This window comes from Neoarius graeffei, chromosome 25 (genome assembly GCF_027579695.1).
Source record: "Neoarius graeffei isolate fNeoGra1 chromosome 25, fNeoGra1.pri, whole genome shotgun sequence".
Lineage (NCBI taxonomy): Eukaryota > Metazoa > Chordata > Actinopteri > Siluriformes > Ariidae > Neoarius > Neoarius graeffei.
Window position 1 is genome coordinate 40453038 of NC_083593.1, and position 16008 is coordinate 40469045.

Genomic DNA, 16008 nt, shown 5'->3' on the forward strand with positions numbered 1-16008 from the left:
TTAGCTTAGCGTAGTCGCTGTAATCCGGCGTGTCCAGTTAGCATTGTCGTTGCAAAAGTGAATCAAATAACTCAAGATTTTTTATAATTACTTCTCATGACCTATACATTCACATCGAGTACACATATCAATGCAAATTAACATGAAGGGATTACTAGACCAATTTATATCTGGAACTATTTTCGGCCACAGCACAGGCAAAGCACCGCTGCAGGTGCAAAGACACCATGCAGCACCTGAAAACCCTGGTTTCCCTGGTAACACTGGTGTATTGACGGAAGTTGTGGTGCTGCGTGGTGTCTTTGCGCCTGCAGCGGTGCTTTGCCTGTGCTGTGGCCGAAAATAGTTCCAGATATAAATTGGTCTAGTAATCCCTTCGTGTTAATTTGCATTGATATGTGTACTCGATGTGAATGTACAGGTCATGAGAAATAATTATAAAAACTCGAGTTATTTGATTCACTTTTGCAACGACAATGCTAGCTGGACACGCCGGATTACAGCGACTACGCTAAGCTAAAGCTAACCGGAGCGTTTCTAGATCAGGACAATGGCTGGGTCGGCTACAAAACGCTTTGGCTCACTCATCCAACTCTAGGGACTGCAGGGACTGACTCAATTTCACCTGGGGGTGGCGTACTCCTTTAAGAAATACCAAATATTGGACTTTGATAGTTACCAGTTGTTTTTAGATGTCTGTCTCATTTTTAAGGTTTTGAATGGACTAGCCCCTCCACCATTACAGGATTTCATAAAGAAAAAATCTTCACGAGTAAACACAAGAGCACTGACAAAAGGGGACTGTGAAGTGAAATGGCGTAGAACTAAATTCAGCCAAATGGTGGTGTCCATTAGAGGAACGCAGTCCTGGAATACACTGCCAGCTCATATCAGACTGTGTGACAACATCAACACCTTCAAAATGACCCTTAAACAGTGGCTGAAGATAAGTCAGACCTGCTCCCATTAATGATCTTAATTTCCAGGTGTATATTGTGAACTTGGTTTTACTTTCTGTACTTTTATATGTATTTTGTGTTTGTCATGTATGAGTATAATGTCTGCATGTTCTGTGATGTTGTATTGTTTGTTTTATTGTTTGGTTTATGATACCTGCCTTAGGACAACGGATGAAATTTAGCAATTATGCTAACTCCGGCATATTTATATTGATGTTTTTTACTGATGTATTGATTAATGTGCAATGTCCTAATCAAATAAATGGAATGAAATCAAAAGAGCAATGTGAAAGGATTTCCTGTATCGACTAACAGAGCAACGCAGCCAACCTTGGTCAGTGATTAATGATAGGAACCAGAATTTCACCTCAATTAACTGAAACCATTTTCTTCAGTAGTTTTCTTTCTGTCCATCTTGGTGCAAGGAGCTACTGGGGCCACTTGCAACACAGAAGAACCAGAATCAATTTAGTCTGTGATGGCAACAAGACAGAATATTGGCTGCACAATGTCAAACAATGATCTCTCTCTCTCTCTCTCTCACACACACACACACAGTAAAACGTCCAATATGATTAAACACCTCCTGACTACATACAGTGTAAAGCTAAGGCACTACCCAAAACACAGGTACCTCCAGATACACAAAAGCATTACAATACGTGCAAGTACTCTACCTTATTAGCCTAGTAAACTAGACCCACCCGCCTAGCGGCCAAAAATATTTTTGCCTAGCGAGTGGGTCTAGCCTCGTACCATATAAACAAAAACACCCCGGGCATCAAATCGTGCCCGCCAATCACAACGCAAGGTTTTTGTTTGGATTCTTTGGGGGGGCTTTTGCAGGAGTGACGACAAAGCTGCGCGACGCTGGAGAAAGCACAACAGGAAAGATGGCTACGGCTAGTGAACAGCGCGCGTTTGACTCCGCTTTGGAATCAGTTTTAGAAGAATTAGACTTGGAGTTTTCGTTGAAACATGAGCAGGAAGAGGCTCTCCGCTCATTCCTTTTCAAGAAGGACGTTTTCGCTGTTTTGCTGACCGGCTATGGCAAAAGTCTGATCTACCAGCTGGCTCCGCTCGTAGCCAAAAGGATGGGGCTAGTTCGTGCAGTACGAAGAATTAATAAACAGCTTTGAAACATTACTTTTTGTTTCTTATTTTCCCGTTATTTTACATTTAAGGGAAATTATTTCACCAAACACCACTAAATAAAAACTCTCAAAAACAGTTTAAGCAAACCCTTGAAAAACACTTGGAAAAAAAAAAAAATGAGTGTATGTGGTACAGACTCCAAACTTGTGGTCATTATCTCCAAACTTCTTAATATCTAGAACCTGTTTATTAATTAATACGCATTTTGAAAAATTATTTATTTCAAGGCCTCCCCCTCTGCTTTCTGTCGCTCTGACTACGTCACAGTCACTGTTGCGCTGATTGGTCAGAGCGTTGGCCTATACGCACAGAGACAGTTTGAAAGACAGCGGGTTGTTCCTCCTACCCCCTTCGGAAATGTCTACGGATCGAGGCCAGACTAAATATTCACATTTAGTCTGGCTTGCCAGGCTACTACCTTATATAAACCTACTCACCCCTCCAGTATGTCAGCTACTTGACAAGGGCAATGCTAGATATTTCCATCTAATGTTAGCTAAAGCATACCCAGTAGCGCTGTGCTTTTAGTGGCAAATTCCCCACAGGTTGGATTTGTGGTGCAGCTCAACTAGACTTGCCTGTTCTTGTTACTAAAGCTGAAAGGGACTAAAGGACTTGTCACCTGTGACAATAATTAAAGCTCCAGATGCAATCTGAATGTCAGGACACACTTTGATCTTATGACTGACTGTTTGAAATGGTACATAATATGTAGGGATTTTAGAAAGAGCATCTATAACGTTTGTATGTAAACATACACCAATCTGTGGCTTTAAAAGTTACATACAGCACTGGTCACAAAAGGGGAAAGAAAGGCAAGTAAAAGGGCATGGCCAAACAACAAAAGACTCATGACGGTACATATTGTTGAATCTCATTGAAGATAAAATAGAGTTCTCACCATGCCCATTTGCCTCTGGGCCTCCTTTTTGGCGAGGTCCTTGCTGAGTAATTTGATGAGGTAGTCGGCTCGTGTCTGGAGCTGTTTAGCCTGTGGTTTCTTATCAGGGTCGTCTGGTAAAAGCTGTTTAGTCCGGTAACAAATTAATGGATTACAGTTAAAGTAAAAAGACAAAAAGTTCCTAAAGCCATGCAACAAGAAACTACCAAGTTAAAAAACATTTACCTTGTGGGTAAGGTTAAGGTCTGGGTCCATCTTAATCATTTCCCAGCTCCCATAGCCATACTCATAAATCCCAATAAGAAGGCTGGAGTCGTCTTCTTTGCCCCACTCGATGTCAAAATGAGCTGCCTTTGCATGGCAGGGAAGCATATACCTGTGTAAATGAAACTCCGCTTAACCACAGATTGCATATAAAATCCAAAATATTGATTCAAATACTACAATCATGAACAGGAAAACAAATCTTTAAAAGAGATATATATTAGAACTATATTTTTAAAGGAGAAAAAAAAAAAAAAAGGTACCTCTTCCTCTCCTCCGGGTCAGCAGGAATGGCTTTGTGCAAAGGGGCCAGTTCCTCCTCATGTGAGATTACTAGCTTAGCATTGACCTGAACACCTGAGATCCTGAAGGTAGGTCCCTTCACCTTCCCTCTCCTGCCTCCTTAAAAAAACATCCACAAGTTGATATACATAATCAAGATCTCTACAGGACACAGAAATTCACCACTCATTAATGGTGATTCGACGAAATGGCCATTAAACTGCACACAGTCTATATACCTGAGGCTTTTTCTGGTCCACATGGATTTTCCCTCAGGGTTCTCACACAACCGTTATGTACCGTCTCTGCTAGCCGCCTCAGATCATGCTCAGATTTATCCACCAGCTCAGCATCCCGGGCAATAGCATCCAGCCTGTTACATAAAGTCAGTGAGGGCAAAGCAAAGGATATGGTAGCAACTGTGCTAGGAATTACTTTTTTTTTTTTAAAGTACCTTTCCAAAGGGCCACCAAATTTCTTGTAACTCTTGATAAACCTGTGTAGGGAAGGAAAAAAAAATGGCAGTGAACTGAACCTTTTGAAGATGTTTTAAGTTCAAGAAAGGAGTTTCAAACAGCATGTTTAACAATCCTATAGTGGTTAAGATTTGGAGCTTGGAGCCATCAAGAGAGTGATTCACCTTCGTATTTCAGCATCACTGAAGCCCTTGATGTTCTCTCGAGGAATAGTTCGTGGTCTGCCTCGCTTCTTGGGCCTCTTTCGGTCTGAGGCAGAGTCACTGTCAGACCCAGAATACCTTCTGTTCCGGCTCCGCCTGCCCTCGTTACCATTAAAGCTTATCTAAAATCAAGTGAATCATTATAATGGTCAGCATTACTGCAAACATTACATTTTCATACTTTTGCATAACAGTTTTAACACTGTGTATACCTCATGTAATATTCAAAAGTGTCATGGAATTTTAGACCTTGGAAATAATTTTCAGTAATATTTTATTTTTCTATTGAGTTTGTTTTCTCTGGATGCCTTCAGCCAAACAGAGCAAGCCAGGGGCATTAAACATTTGTAACTGGCTATATGCAATATGTCTCATTTATAGTTCGACCTTTTCTACAAATTAACCCATCTCCATATTTAACATTTACTCACTAACCATGACAAATTTCTAAATAAACCTGGAAGTGTCTGATTCAGACTTGCAATAAAGCTCCCATATTCAGGGTTCCCACTGGTGCTCGTCATTGACAAATATAATCCATTAGTGACAAAGAGAAAATTACTAGCAGTCATCACAGTGAATGATAGTCATCTTTATCATAAGTCATCTTTTCTAGAAATCCCTCCACAAATCCCCATGTTTGCCGAAATCCAACTGCAGTGAAGAGACGGCGGGAAGCCAGAGTGTAAACAATAAGCATGTGCTTGTGATCAATAAAAATCAACTACACATAATGACCAAATGAGCACCAAGGTTTTGAAGAATCGCAGTGAGAGTCTTAATCGGCCTGGTGTGGTGTTGTAATTACCTACGCGTGAACCAAACAATGGTGCAGTCTAAGCTGAAGAAGTTTTTTTGGGCGGGCTTCTTCAAGCACTGACGATTTAAGGGCCAAAACAGCCATGGGGGAGGCACACTCAGAGCCCCTACCGTCCCCAAGCACGTCATACAGTGTCGGTAATACAGGGGTCAAATAAATAAATAAATCAAAGTAATAGTGCCATCAGCCACGGCAAGCAAATGAAGGGAGCTACATTTCGGGCAGCGTGGCATGTTGAGTTCCTGTGGCTAACGTGGTGGCATCGTTAGGCCCCATCACTACCCAGGGCTATAGCCCTGATTTTTGCCCTCAAGAGACTAATAGTAAACAACTGACTTGGATGTCATCTGGGATTTTAAATGCTGTAATGTAGCTTAGAATTTGCGGTCCTACAGAAGAGATGAGTGAGAAATTATATATTATATATAAATAAAAGATAGATAGATATATAAATTTACCAGCTGGGAGGTCCGTATCATGAAATACCGTGACCAAGGTCTTGAAAATACTGACCGAGGCCCTCTGGGCCGAGGTCAGTATTCAAGGCCGAGGTCACGGTATTTCACCATACGGACCGACCTTAAGCTGGTAAATAACTTTTTTTCTTTACCAAATTCGAACAGAAAACGAGAGCGCCCGAAAGGGAAAACCGAGCCGAGCAGCCATTCTGAACCCTCGTTCACAGCTGTAATGCAAATTGTTTCCTCCTAGGTATACAAGTGCACTTTCATGGCAGGAAAAATAAAAATACCTACATTTTGCCGCCTATGTAGTCCCCTATTTATACAAAATTGAGTCATTCAGGATTCAGCCATGTTTTTGCTCGATGTTGGCAACAGTTACAGGTTTTAGCTTTCTCCTGCAATGTTTTATTTCTTCTTCCTCAGGGTAGTAAAACTCGCTTTCGCTGTGAAGACTGTCGTCATCACTATCCATGCTGGAAAATTTATGCTATTCTCCTGAGAAATACTGGCAAAAATTTATAAGATTTTTGATAATCTTATAAATCTTATTAAAAAAAAAACCATGTGGACAAAAAAAATGCTATGTTTGTTGTTGTGAACGAGCAAGTCGCTAGAGGTCCGTATTGTAGGATACGGACCCGTTCGCCAGCCAAACAGAGCACAGGATTTGATGGAAACCGGACCACGAAAATAATAAATACTTTCATTGAACTGATAAATTTTACTGGTGGTATTTAAATTAATTTACATGCCTCAGTTTCCTGAGATATTATGGGTGTTGATTACTTAATAAGGAGACAGAAACTGAATTACATACATTTAATAATAGGTACCCTATGGGTACATGTGGCTACGGCTTATAAATAAAATTGTTTTCTGATACCATGGCCATACAGTAAATATATTTACTCCATGAGGCAGTAGACACAAAAATGAAGTGTAATCCAAAAACGAACAATTAAAAATGAATAAAAATGAATAATTAAAAAAAAAAAAATCACAGAAGTAAAATGTACCAAGTGTCTGTACATACTAATGCATCTCAAAAAATTAGAATATTGTGAAAAAGTTCAATATTTTCCATCAGTTATTTAAGAAAGTGAAAGTGTTATATATTATAGACTCATTACACAAACTAAAATGTTTCAAACATTTTTCTATTTTAATTTTAATCAGTATGGCATACAGTACAAAAACAAAAAACCCATCTCAAAATATTAGAATTTTTCATTTCGAGTTTGAGTAAAACAGTATGAACACAGTGAGTGTGTTTACATGCACATAGAGAAAATTGAATTTCTGCCGTTGCTCGAGTGAAATCGCAGTTCTAAATGCCATGGATACACCTTAGCTCGGCTGAAATTGAACCGAACTTGATTTCTCGTAATCGAGCTACACGACCTAGATTACGCGATTTTTGCCGAGCTACTTAGTGCATGTATACTCTATCGAGCTACGTAGTCGAGCTACTTACTTCAGCACTGCCCCTTCCGGAAGTGACGAGACCACAAGCAGGAAACACGACAGCCTCGGTCGGCATGACAACAGTAGTAGCGAGCAGCAGAAGAGGTCAGGAGGAACAAATGAAGAAGAGAAAATGGCGAGCAGAAACGTGCACTTCTGGAGCAGAGTTCATGCTCATTCAGCTTAAGGAGTTGAATATATTAAAATTCATGGACGGGAGAAAAACACGCAATGGAGAACACGGAACTGATAACTTTGTTTACACTCTTGAATAGCTCTTCTTCATGACGACAACCGGAAGTGTACCAACACGATGGGGCGTGTAGCGCCACCTGTGGCTCGGGTGCACAATGTACCTCACACAATAGCTCGATTTCCTTGTGTGCATGTAGGATTGGATTTTTCTGGCACCCCTGCTGGGACCCTTTGCTCAATTACCGACAGCAGCTCGATTTGGATGTGCATGTAAACGTACTGAGTGTATCTCTCGGTCTAGTTCAGTACACACAACCACAATCATGGGGAAGACTGCTGACTTGACTGTTGTCCAGAAGATGATCACTGATGCCCTCCACAAGGAGGGTAAGCCACAAAAGGTCATTGCTGAAAAGGGTGGCTGGAAAAGGTGCACAAGCAACAGGGATGGCCGCAGTCTTGAGAGGATTGTCAAGAAAAGCTGATTCAAGAACTTGGGAGAGCTTCACAAGGAGTGGACTGAAGCTGGTGTCAGTGTATCAAGACCCATGACAAACAGACATCTTCAAGAAAGGGGATACAACTTTTGCATTCCTAATATCAAGCTACTCCTGAGCCAGAGAATGTCAGAAGCGTCTTATCTGGGCTAAGGAGAGAAAGAAATGGACTGTTGCTCAGTGGTCCAAAGTCCTCTTTTCAGATGAAAGTACATTTTGCATTTAATTTGGAAATCACGGTTCTAGAGTCTGGAGGAAGAGTGGAGAGGCACAGAATCCAAGGTGTTTGAAGCCCAGTGTGAAGTTTCCACAGTCTGTGATGATTTGGGATGCCATGTCATCTGCTGGTGTTGGTCCACTGTATTTTATTAAGTCCAAAGTCAACACAGCCATCTACCAGGAGATTTTAGAGCACTTCATGCTTCCATCTGCTGACGAGCTTTTTGGAGATGCTGATTTCCTTTTCCAGCAGGACTTAGCACCTACCCACAGTGCCAAAACTACTACCAAATGGTTTGCTGACCATGATATTACTGTTTGATTGGCCTGCCAACTTGCCTGACCTGAACCCCATAGATTCTCTATGGGGTATTGTCAAGAGGAAGATGAGAAACACCCGACCCAAAAATACAGATACGCTGAAGGCCACTATCAAAGCAACCTGGGCTTCAATAACACCTCAGCAGTGCCACAGACTGATCCCCTCCATGCCACACCGCATTGATACAGTAATTCATGGTAAAGGAGCCCCAACCAAGTATTGAATGTATAAATGAATATATTTTTCAGAAGTTGGACATTTCTGTATTGTAAATCCTTTTTTTGATTGATCTTAGGGAATATTCTAATAATTTGAGATACTGAATTTCTGATTTTCATGAGCTATAAGCCATAATCATCAAAATTAAAACAAAAAAGAAGGCTTTAAATATTTCACTTTACATGTAATGAATATAGAATATATGAAAGTTTACCTTTAATTAAATTATGAAAAAAAAAGGAACTTTTTCATGGTATTCTAATTTTTTGAGATGCACTAGTAAATATATTATTTAACAGCTGGGAGGGCCGTATTGTGAAATACCGTGACTGAGGTCTTGAAAATTTAAGACTGAGGTCACGGTATTTCACGATATGGACCGAACTTAAGCTGGTAAATTATATATATATATTTTTTTTCTTTACCAAATTCTAACAGAAAATGAGAGCGCCCGAAAGGGAAAAAGCCAAGGTGAGCCGGCATTCTGAATCCTAATTCACAGCTGTAATACAAACGGCTTCCTCCTCGGTATACAAGCACACTTCCATAAACAAACAAACAAACAAACAAACAAAAAACCTACATTTTGCCGCCTATGGAGTCCTCTTGAGTCATTCAGGATTCAGCCATGTTTTTGCTTGGCATTAGCAACAGTTACAGGTTTTTGGTTTTCTCCTGAAATGTTTTTTTATTTTGTCTTCATCAGGGTAGTAAAACTCGCCTTCGCTGTGAACGATGTCGTTATTGCTATCCATGATATAAAATTAATGCTATTATACTGAGAAATACGAAAATAAATGTTGACAAAAATTGCTACTATGTTCACTGTTGTTGTGAACGAGCGAGTTGCTAAAAAGGTCTGTATCGTAGAATTCCAGACCACTCGCGAGCCAATCAGAGCGTACAATTTGATGGAAACCGGGATGCAAAAAAAAAAAAAAATTAATATTATTCTACTCTTACAATTTTCGAAACTGAAACCTCTGAACCGAGGCCGACATACACGCTGTCGCCATGACCCAAACTCTTATTTCCCGGAAAAGGCCAAGCGCTAGAGCTCAGTGGTCTCAATACTTTTTTCAACAACTTCCTGTAACAACTCAAAAGAGCATCACATCTACATCACACATAGGACCACTGGCCAAAAGCGGCAAGGAAAGGGGGACGACCTGGAGTATATTTTAAAACAGGAACGCACTTTCCCTTGGTAATAAGCATAAACATGTCTGAAAGCGATTTCTTTAGTCTAGTCCATTTATTTTGAATGGTGAACCGAATTGTATACACTCACCGGTCATTTTAATAGGAACACCTGTATGCACCATTTGTTACACTCATTCTTACAACAAAAGAGCAGTGTGGGTGATATTTCTTTAAAAAAAAAAAAAAAAGATATAAACCTCCCCAACCTATCCATGCCAATCTCCCTTAAATAATACAAGCCTCAGGAAAACTTGCCTTAGCCCCTGTGCTTTTCAATAGCTGGAAACGCCCTTGAGCTAACGTATGATGAAAAACGCGGTGTCATTCTGTGTTCGGTTTGTAAATTGATGGGGAATTCGAATTCCTTCACTGTTGGTTGTTCAAAGATTCTTCTCAACTCTGTTCAATTGTAAATCAAGTTGTGTGTTAACCCATTGACGCCTGCAAAAAAAACGTCTGCAAATGCCTAAGCCAGTTTTTAGAAAAGGTCCCCATCTGCCTAAGGGTTTTCTGAAATAAAAATAATTAATTGAAAACGCCTATGAAAAATTCAATATCTCAGCCTCTGAAGCACATAAAGACATGAAATAAGTTGCATTTAAAAGATAAAATTCTCTGCTTTTATTGGATCATGCTCATTCAGCATTAACACTAACATTTTTATTAAAAAAAAAAACAAATCTGGCATGCGTCTTGAAAATAATGACAAATCAACAATGCTGCGTTATGCAGCAACCAGCATTTGGGGCAATGTTGCATTATGCAACAACCTGCGCTAGGGGCAATGTTGCGTGACGCAGCATCCGGCGTCAATGGGAGTAAAGGGTAAAGTGAGCCCTAATACCTCTTTTGAATAATTCCATGCTAAAATAATCTTAAACCTCTAGTTTGAGTTCACTTATGTTAAGCCTAGGTCACAACCGGACGTACGATTTTTTGGCCGTGCGATTTTTGGCGTTTCCCAAATCGCTGTGGGTTTTTTTGTTCATGGAGAAAGACGCGCGTTGGCCGTAAGTTTGTCTTGCAACCTGGAAAAAAACATAAGCGCCTGTAGAGTTTGTTTGACATGACAAAGAACCTCTGCGGCCAGTCTACGGCTCTAAAATCAGCACGTCACACGTGCGCCCTCTGTGCGTTTCTTGCGTTTTTTGCACGTAGACCGGCCGTAGGAGCACGCACAGCCGGTTGTGACCGAGGCTTTAGCTTGAAGGTGCACATGGTGCCCAAAACCAAGTCTCTTACTAGAGGCTGAAGTAGAGCCCAAATTTTATATGTAATGGAGAGGCCTCTATCTGTACAAACATTTTAATTGTGCCAGTTTGGTTAATAGAAACCTGTATTAAGTCCACTCTGACAAGTCAGTAACTAAGGGAAGAAAAAAAAAAAAAAAAGACTAAGAAAAAGTGAAGAATACTCATTTCATTTTATTGTTCAAGGACAAAAGTGGAGAATATTTTTCAGAACCCAGGGGGAACTCTGCATATTCCTCAGATTTATATAAATACTGACCAAAAATGCAGAAAATGCTCTCTGGTTGTAAGTGCATTCACTAAGGCAGAGGTAATATGATTTTCCTCTAACCTGCTTGGCACAGTTCCTCATGCGAGGCAGCATGTAGATCTCTGCTAGCTCCTTTTGTCTCTCCTCTTCCTCCAGTCTTCTCCGCTGCTCTTCAGGGATGATTGTATCCCAGGTCTTCTGGTTGCCGCTTGTGTCCATGTCCATATCTTCTTCCTCCATCATGGAGAAATTCGCCACCTGGAAGAAGGCAGAAGAACTGGTTAAATCAAGGCAGTGATGCCGCCTCTAAACTAAGACCATTCTGTGGACCAGGAGTGCGCCCTGGCACAACAGATCATTCATTTTACAGACCTTGAACTGCGAGAGGAGCTCTTCTCCTACAGTAGATGGACCGGGATCATTTTCCCTGGTCTCTGCTCTCTTCAGAATCTCATCAATATCCATCTCCTACAGACAAAATTTAATATACATCACCTTCATTTCTCTTTCATCTAAACACCGTTTTGTGGTTTATATGCCACTGCAAATCAACACACCTGGGGCTCTTGTTCTTCTCCCTCTGGCTCCTTAAAAAGTTCTTCAGCACCAAACTTCAAAATAGCAGACAGTTCCTCTTTGTTGAAAGGGGTGGAACTGCTTTTAAAAAACAAACAAACAAACAAACAAACAAACAAACAAACAAACAAAAACATTAAAACCATTATCATCTATGGTTCTAAAAGTCAGGTTTGTGACCTCTTACTGATGTATAGTGTAGAAATGAAAGTGGAGCAAAGAAAAAAAAAAAAATCCTGAACTTTTGAAAGTCAAACTAAGATTTGGGGGGGGCGCCAACGTTCCCCGAAAAAAATTAATAACAAACACACAAAACCCTGCATTCTAGTACTTATTTTCACTAAAACAAATTATAACTTTTAAAGCCTTTTTCTTTCATGTACATTAATGATTTGCATGTCAAAAATATCAAATTTAATTCCCCTAGTTAATGAGTAATTTTCAGGAGTGCATTTAGAAAACACGGTGATTTTCCTGCCTACACAGTTCATTACTTTGAAAAAAAATCAGACAGTTGAAGGTAAAGTCAGCAAAATCCCAAAACAGTACTGTTAAAAAGTAAAGGTCTGTTAGAGTTTCTAAAGCTTTCAGGTTTCAATGTTGGGGACATTGAGCCTCGTTTATCAATCTTTTAGTAGAGTTGTGCGTTTGCAGAAGCTAAAGTGAACTAAAAATTTCCAATTCATATTTACGCGAGTTGAAGCCAATTGTTTACATTAGTTCGTATTGTCTGTAAATTTAAACACCAATGAAGACCAAATTTCTCATGTAAATCAGGGGCGTAGCTAGGATTTTTCAGGGTGTGTGTCACACACTGACTGGCAGCCTGAGTACATTAGGTAACAAAAAATAAATAACCATTGCTAGTTTTAGGTAGCTTAGAAACCGGCTCTTCCATTATTGCTGTTTCTTCCACGTTTTCTTGATGTGTTCTAGAAGCAGCACTAAAACTTCGCTTCGAAACCACAAAATGCAACTTTGATGGAAAAAAATATATAATAAATTGTTTACCTCTCTTCACGTCGAAAGGAGGAGGAAATTATTTTGCTTGTTTTGACATGGCGAATTAACAACAAGAGGAAATACTTGTAATTCGCAACTAAAAAGACTGCAGCTACACTGGCAGCTTGAACATGCTTTCCAGTGCGATTGTGTTGCACTTGCGCAGAACGGCGTCAGTCCTGCGTGCCTTAGCTCGTGCACCTGAAGGCGCGCCTTGGGCGTGTGCGCGCCTAACGAGCTCCGGCACGTGCGCCATTAACAAAGAACACCTGTCTTTAATTAATGAACTGTGTTTGGGCTATTTGAGGACTGCGCCCATGCAAGGACGATGCGAAGTATTACGCTGCGTCTAGGAACGCGAAAAATCCGAAAAATAAAACTTCTCCATTCGGAAAACCGGAGATTTTCAAGAGTTTTGTCAAATATCCGGATTTCCGGGTAAATCCGGAAGACTCATCTATAATAGTGAGTACAGAAAGTACAGAAAGATTTTTTTTTTTGACATTACAGTGATGACCGCAGTTAGTGGTGAGAATCCTTGTCAACCTAGAATATTAAGCCTCGGAGTTCCATTCTAACCTGGGAAATCCCATGGTGCTTTGCACAATCGTTCCGATCTGAAAAGACAGCATGGAAACTATGGTCTAAAGGCTCGCCTGAGTTAGGGAGCCAATCAGAGAGTGGGGAGGGGTGGAAAGACGGTGACGCGTACTACTCGACAAACGGAAGCTTGTAGTTTATTTGGGACTGTTTACGGATCACATTTAACATGGCGGCGAGCGATACGAACCAAACTTTCGATCAAGCTTTGTCTTGCACAAACGGCAGTAATCGTTCGGTGCCATTGTTTTCCTATTTTTGTTCTGCCTTCTCTTTCTCTTTCCTTCTCTTCTTTGCCTCTTCGTCGCTCTAACTATGTCACCGGGTACAACTGCCATGATTGGCCATGGGCTACGTATACGCCAAATGATAGACATTCGCAACGTCCAATAAACGGCCGTTGACAATCGTAAACCACACCTCCCCTACGAGAAATTCAATAGGCGGATTCCAGACCATATTTCACTTGTGATATGGTCTGGTGTTAACCAGACTAGTTCCATTCAGTCATAAATATGAGAATACTAACAACCCATTAATGCCGAGCTGTAAAGTTACCTGGAAGGAGCAGCACCAGTATGAAGGACTGTTTTCCCTGTAGTGTCCATCCTCTGAATAACAAGGTGGTCCAGCACCATCTTCTTTTTGGCTCGCTCAATAATGTCTTCTTCCACAGACCCCTTAGTCACCAAACGATAAATATTTACCTGAAAAAATTTAAATATATCAAGATTATGTTTTAATAACATTGCAAAACTGGTGAATCATTATAAAAAGAGATCCGGTGAATCATTATCAAGATAAAGATCTCTTTATAAAGTTTTATGACGAACAAGAGCACCATCACTTACAATAAGAGAACTTTTACACACATCTCAGATCATCTGTTTTGAGAAGAGTCATTTCGAAAAGGAGTATGCCTTTGAAAAAGCATGTGGTTTACCTGTCTCTTCTGCCCGATCCTGTGAGCTCTGGCCTGTGCCTGCAGGTCATTTTGGGGGTTCCAGTCTGAGTCAAAGATGACGACCGTATCTGCAGAAGCCAAGTTAATGCCCAGGCCACCTGCTCGTGTGGACAACAGGAAACAGAAGTCCTGGGGTGGGGACAAAATAAATAAATAAATAAGCACATTCCACACACGTTCATTTCCAGTCTGAAAAACAAAACAGTAACATCACTATGCAAACCAGAATAGAATGTATGCAAGTACCTCAGAACCTTCTGCATTAAAATGATCTAATGCCTGCTTCCTCATCTCGCCCTTGATGGAACCATCCAACCTCTGTAAGACAACGCTCATCAGTCTAATGTACCAAGCATTTCCAGTGGCTGAATTCCACTGCTGGAACACAAAAGTCAGACAGAACAAAAAGTACTCTGGTCACCTGGAATAAGAACTGCCGACTCCTCAGATAATCTGCAAGGATGTCCAGCATCCTGACCATCTGTGAGAAAATGAGCACACGGTGGCCACGCTCCTTCAGTCGCACCAGGAGCTTGTCCAGAAGTACCAGCTTCCCGCTACTGCGGATTAGGTGCTACACAAAACATAGGAAATAAAATAATTGAAATCCTATGAATTATTAATTGTTATTTATACATACTTTAAAAGACTACAGATCATGATACAACACACCACAAAAAAAAAAAAAAAAAAATCATATATGAGAGAGAGAGAATGACGTGTTTTATTAGGAAATACACCACTCGTGTAAACCCCCCTTCCAAAAAAAGCACGCTATTTGGTTGGACCGCCTTTAGTTTTGATTACAGCATGCATTCGCCGTGGCATTGTGTCAAATTTATGCAAATGTCAACATCTATTTCAGTTCAGAGTTGTATTCATTTTTCACTGAGATCTTGTGTTGAGGATGGGAGAGTCAAACCGCTCTGTAAAGTCTTCTCCAGCACATCCTAAAGATTCTCAGTGGGGTTAAGGTCAGGACTCTCATGTGTGAAAATGATGACTCACGCTCCCTGAACCACTCTTTCACAATCGTAGCCCTAATTTTATGCCCGTGCCATCAGGAAAGAAGGGGGAAAAATATCTCTCTCCAGTGATGTGATAATGGTCATTCAGTTCATCAGCTGACTTCATTTTAACATTGCTGAGCCTCAATCTGACCAACTGAAGCAACCCCAGATAACAACACTGCCTTCAGAGGCTTGTACAGTGGCCACTATGCATGACGGATGCATCGCTTCATGCGTTTTCCTTCATCATACCTGCAAACTCGTCAGAGAAAAAAAGGTGACAGTGTCCGGGGTGGGGGGGTGGGGGTGGGGGGGGGGGGGGGTGGTGGTGTGTGCGCGGATAATGGTGACGCCGACACTGAACTCAAGTAAGTGTTAAGAAATAAGAAAACAATAAAAGAACCAAAACACAAATTATATTATACTGAAAAACATTTATTTTTTCCTTCTCTAGCCTGGACAAGGGCTTCACAAACACTCTTACGCACGTAAACACCATGGAGGGAAACTGAAAAACACTATTTTTCAGTACGTTTTGCATGAATAATGAAAATGAATGAATACTGATGCACGAGTTTTAAAGATCATAGGATGAATCGCAGCTCCCTGTGTGTCTGTTTTGCAACAATGAGACTGTTGCGCAACATTTTATGTAATCTTGCAATGTTTTACTATCAGTGCGCGATTTATCAGCTCAATTTGCCACGCTTTGT

The 16008-nt window shown here is 40.6% G+C and overlaps 1 protein-coding gene across 2 annotated transcripts in view; it reads right to left on the reverse strand.

Moving 5' to 3' along the window:
- Nucleotides 1-16008, reverse strand: part of chd1 (chromodomain helicase DNA binding protein 1) — a 43732-nt gene that overhangs the window by 10800 nt on the left and 16924 nt on the right. Inside the window, exons 17-29 of one of the 2 annotated variants that reach the window (XM_060909167.1) lie at nt 14707-14859; nt 14532-14603; nt 14265-14414; nt 13880-14028; nt 11701-11797; nt 11516-11611; nt 11225-11401; nt 4202-4362; nt 4016-4057; nt 3801-3934; nt 3543-3681; nt 3241-3391; nt 3016-3138 (exon numbers count right to left, since the gene is read on the reverse strand). In XM_060909167.1, the coding sequence (XP_060765150.1) occupies nt 3016-3138; nt 3241-3391; nt 3543-3681; nt 3801-3934; nt 4016-4057; nt 4202-4362; nt 11225-11401; nt 11516-11611; nt 11701-11797; nt 13880-14028; nt 14265-14414; nt 14532-14603; nt 14707-14859 (1644 nt within the window). Of the gene's footprint in view, nt 1-3015; nt 3139-3240; nt 3392-3542; nt 3682-3800; nt 3935-4015; nt 4058-4201; nt 4363-11224; nt 11402-11515; nt 11612-11700; nt 11801-13879; nt 14029-14264; nt 14415-14531; nt 14604-14706; nt 14860-16008 lie in introns of both variants that reach the window. The other variant, XM_060909166.1, reaches the window with a different exon arrangement.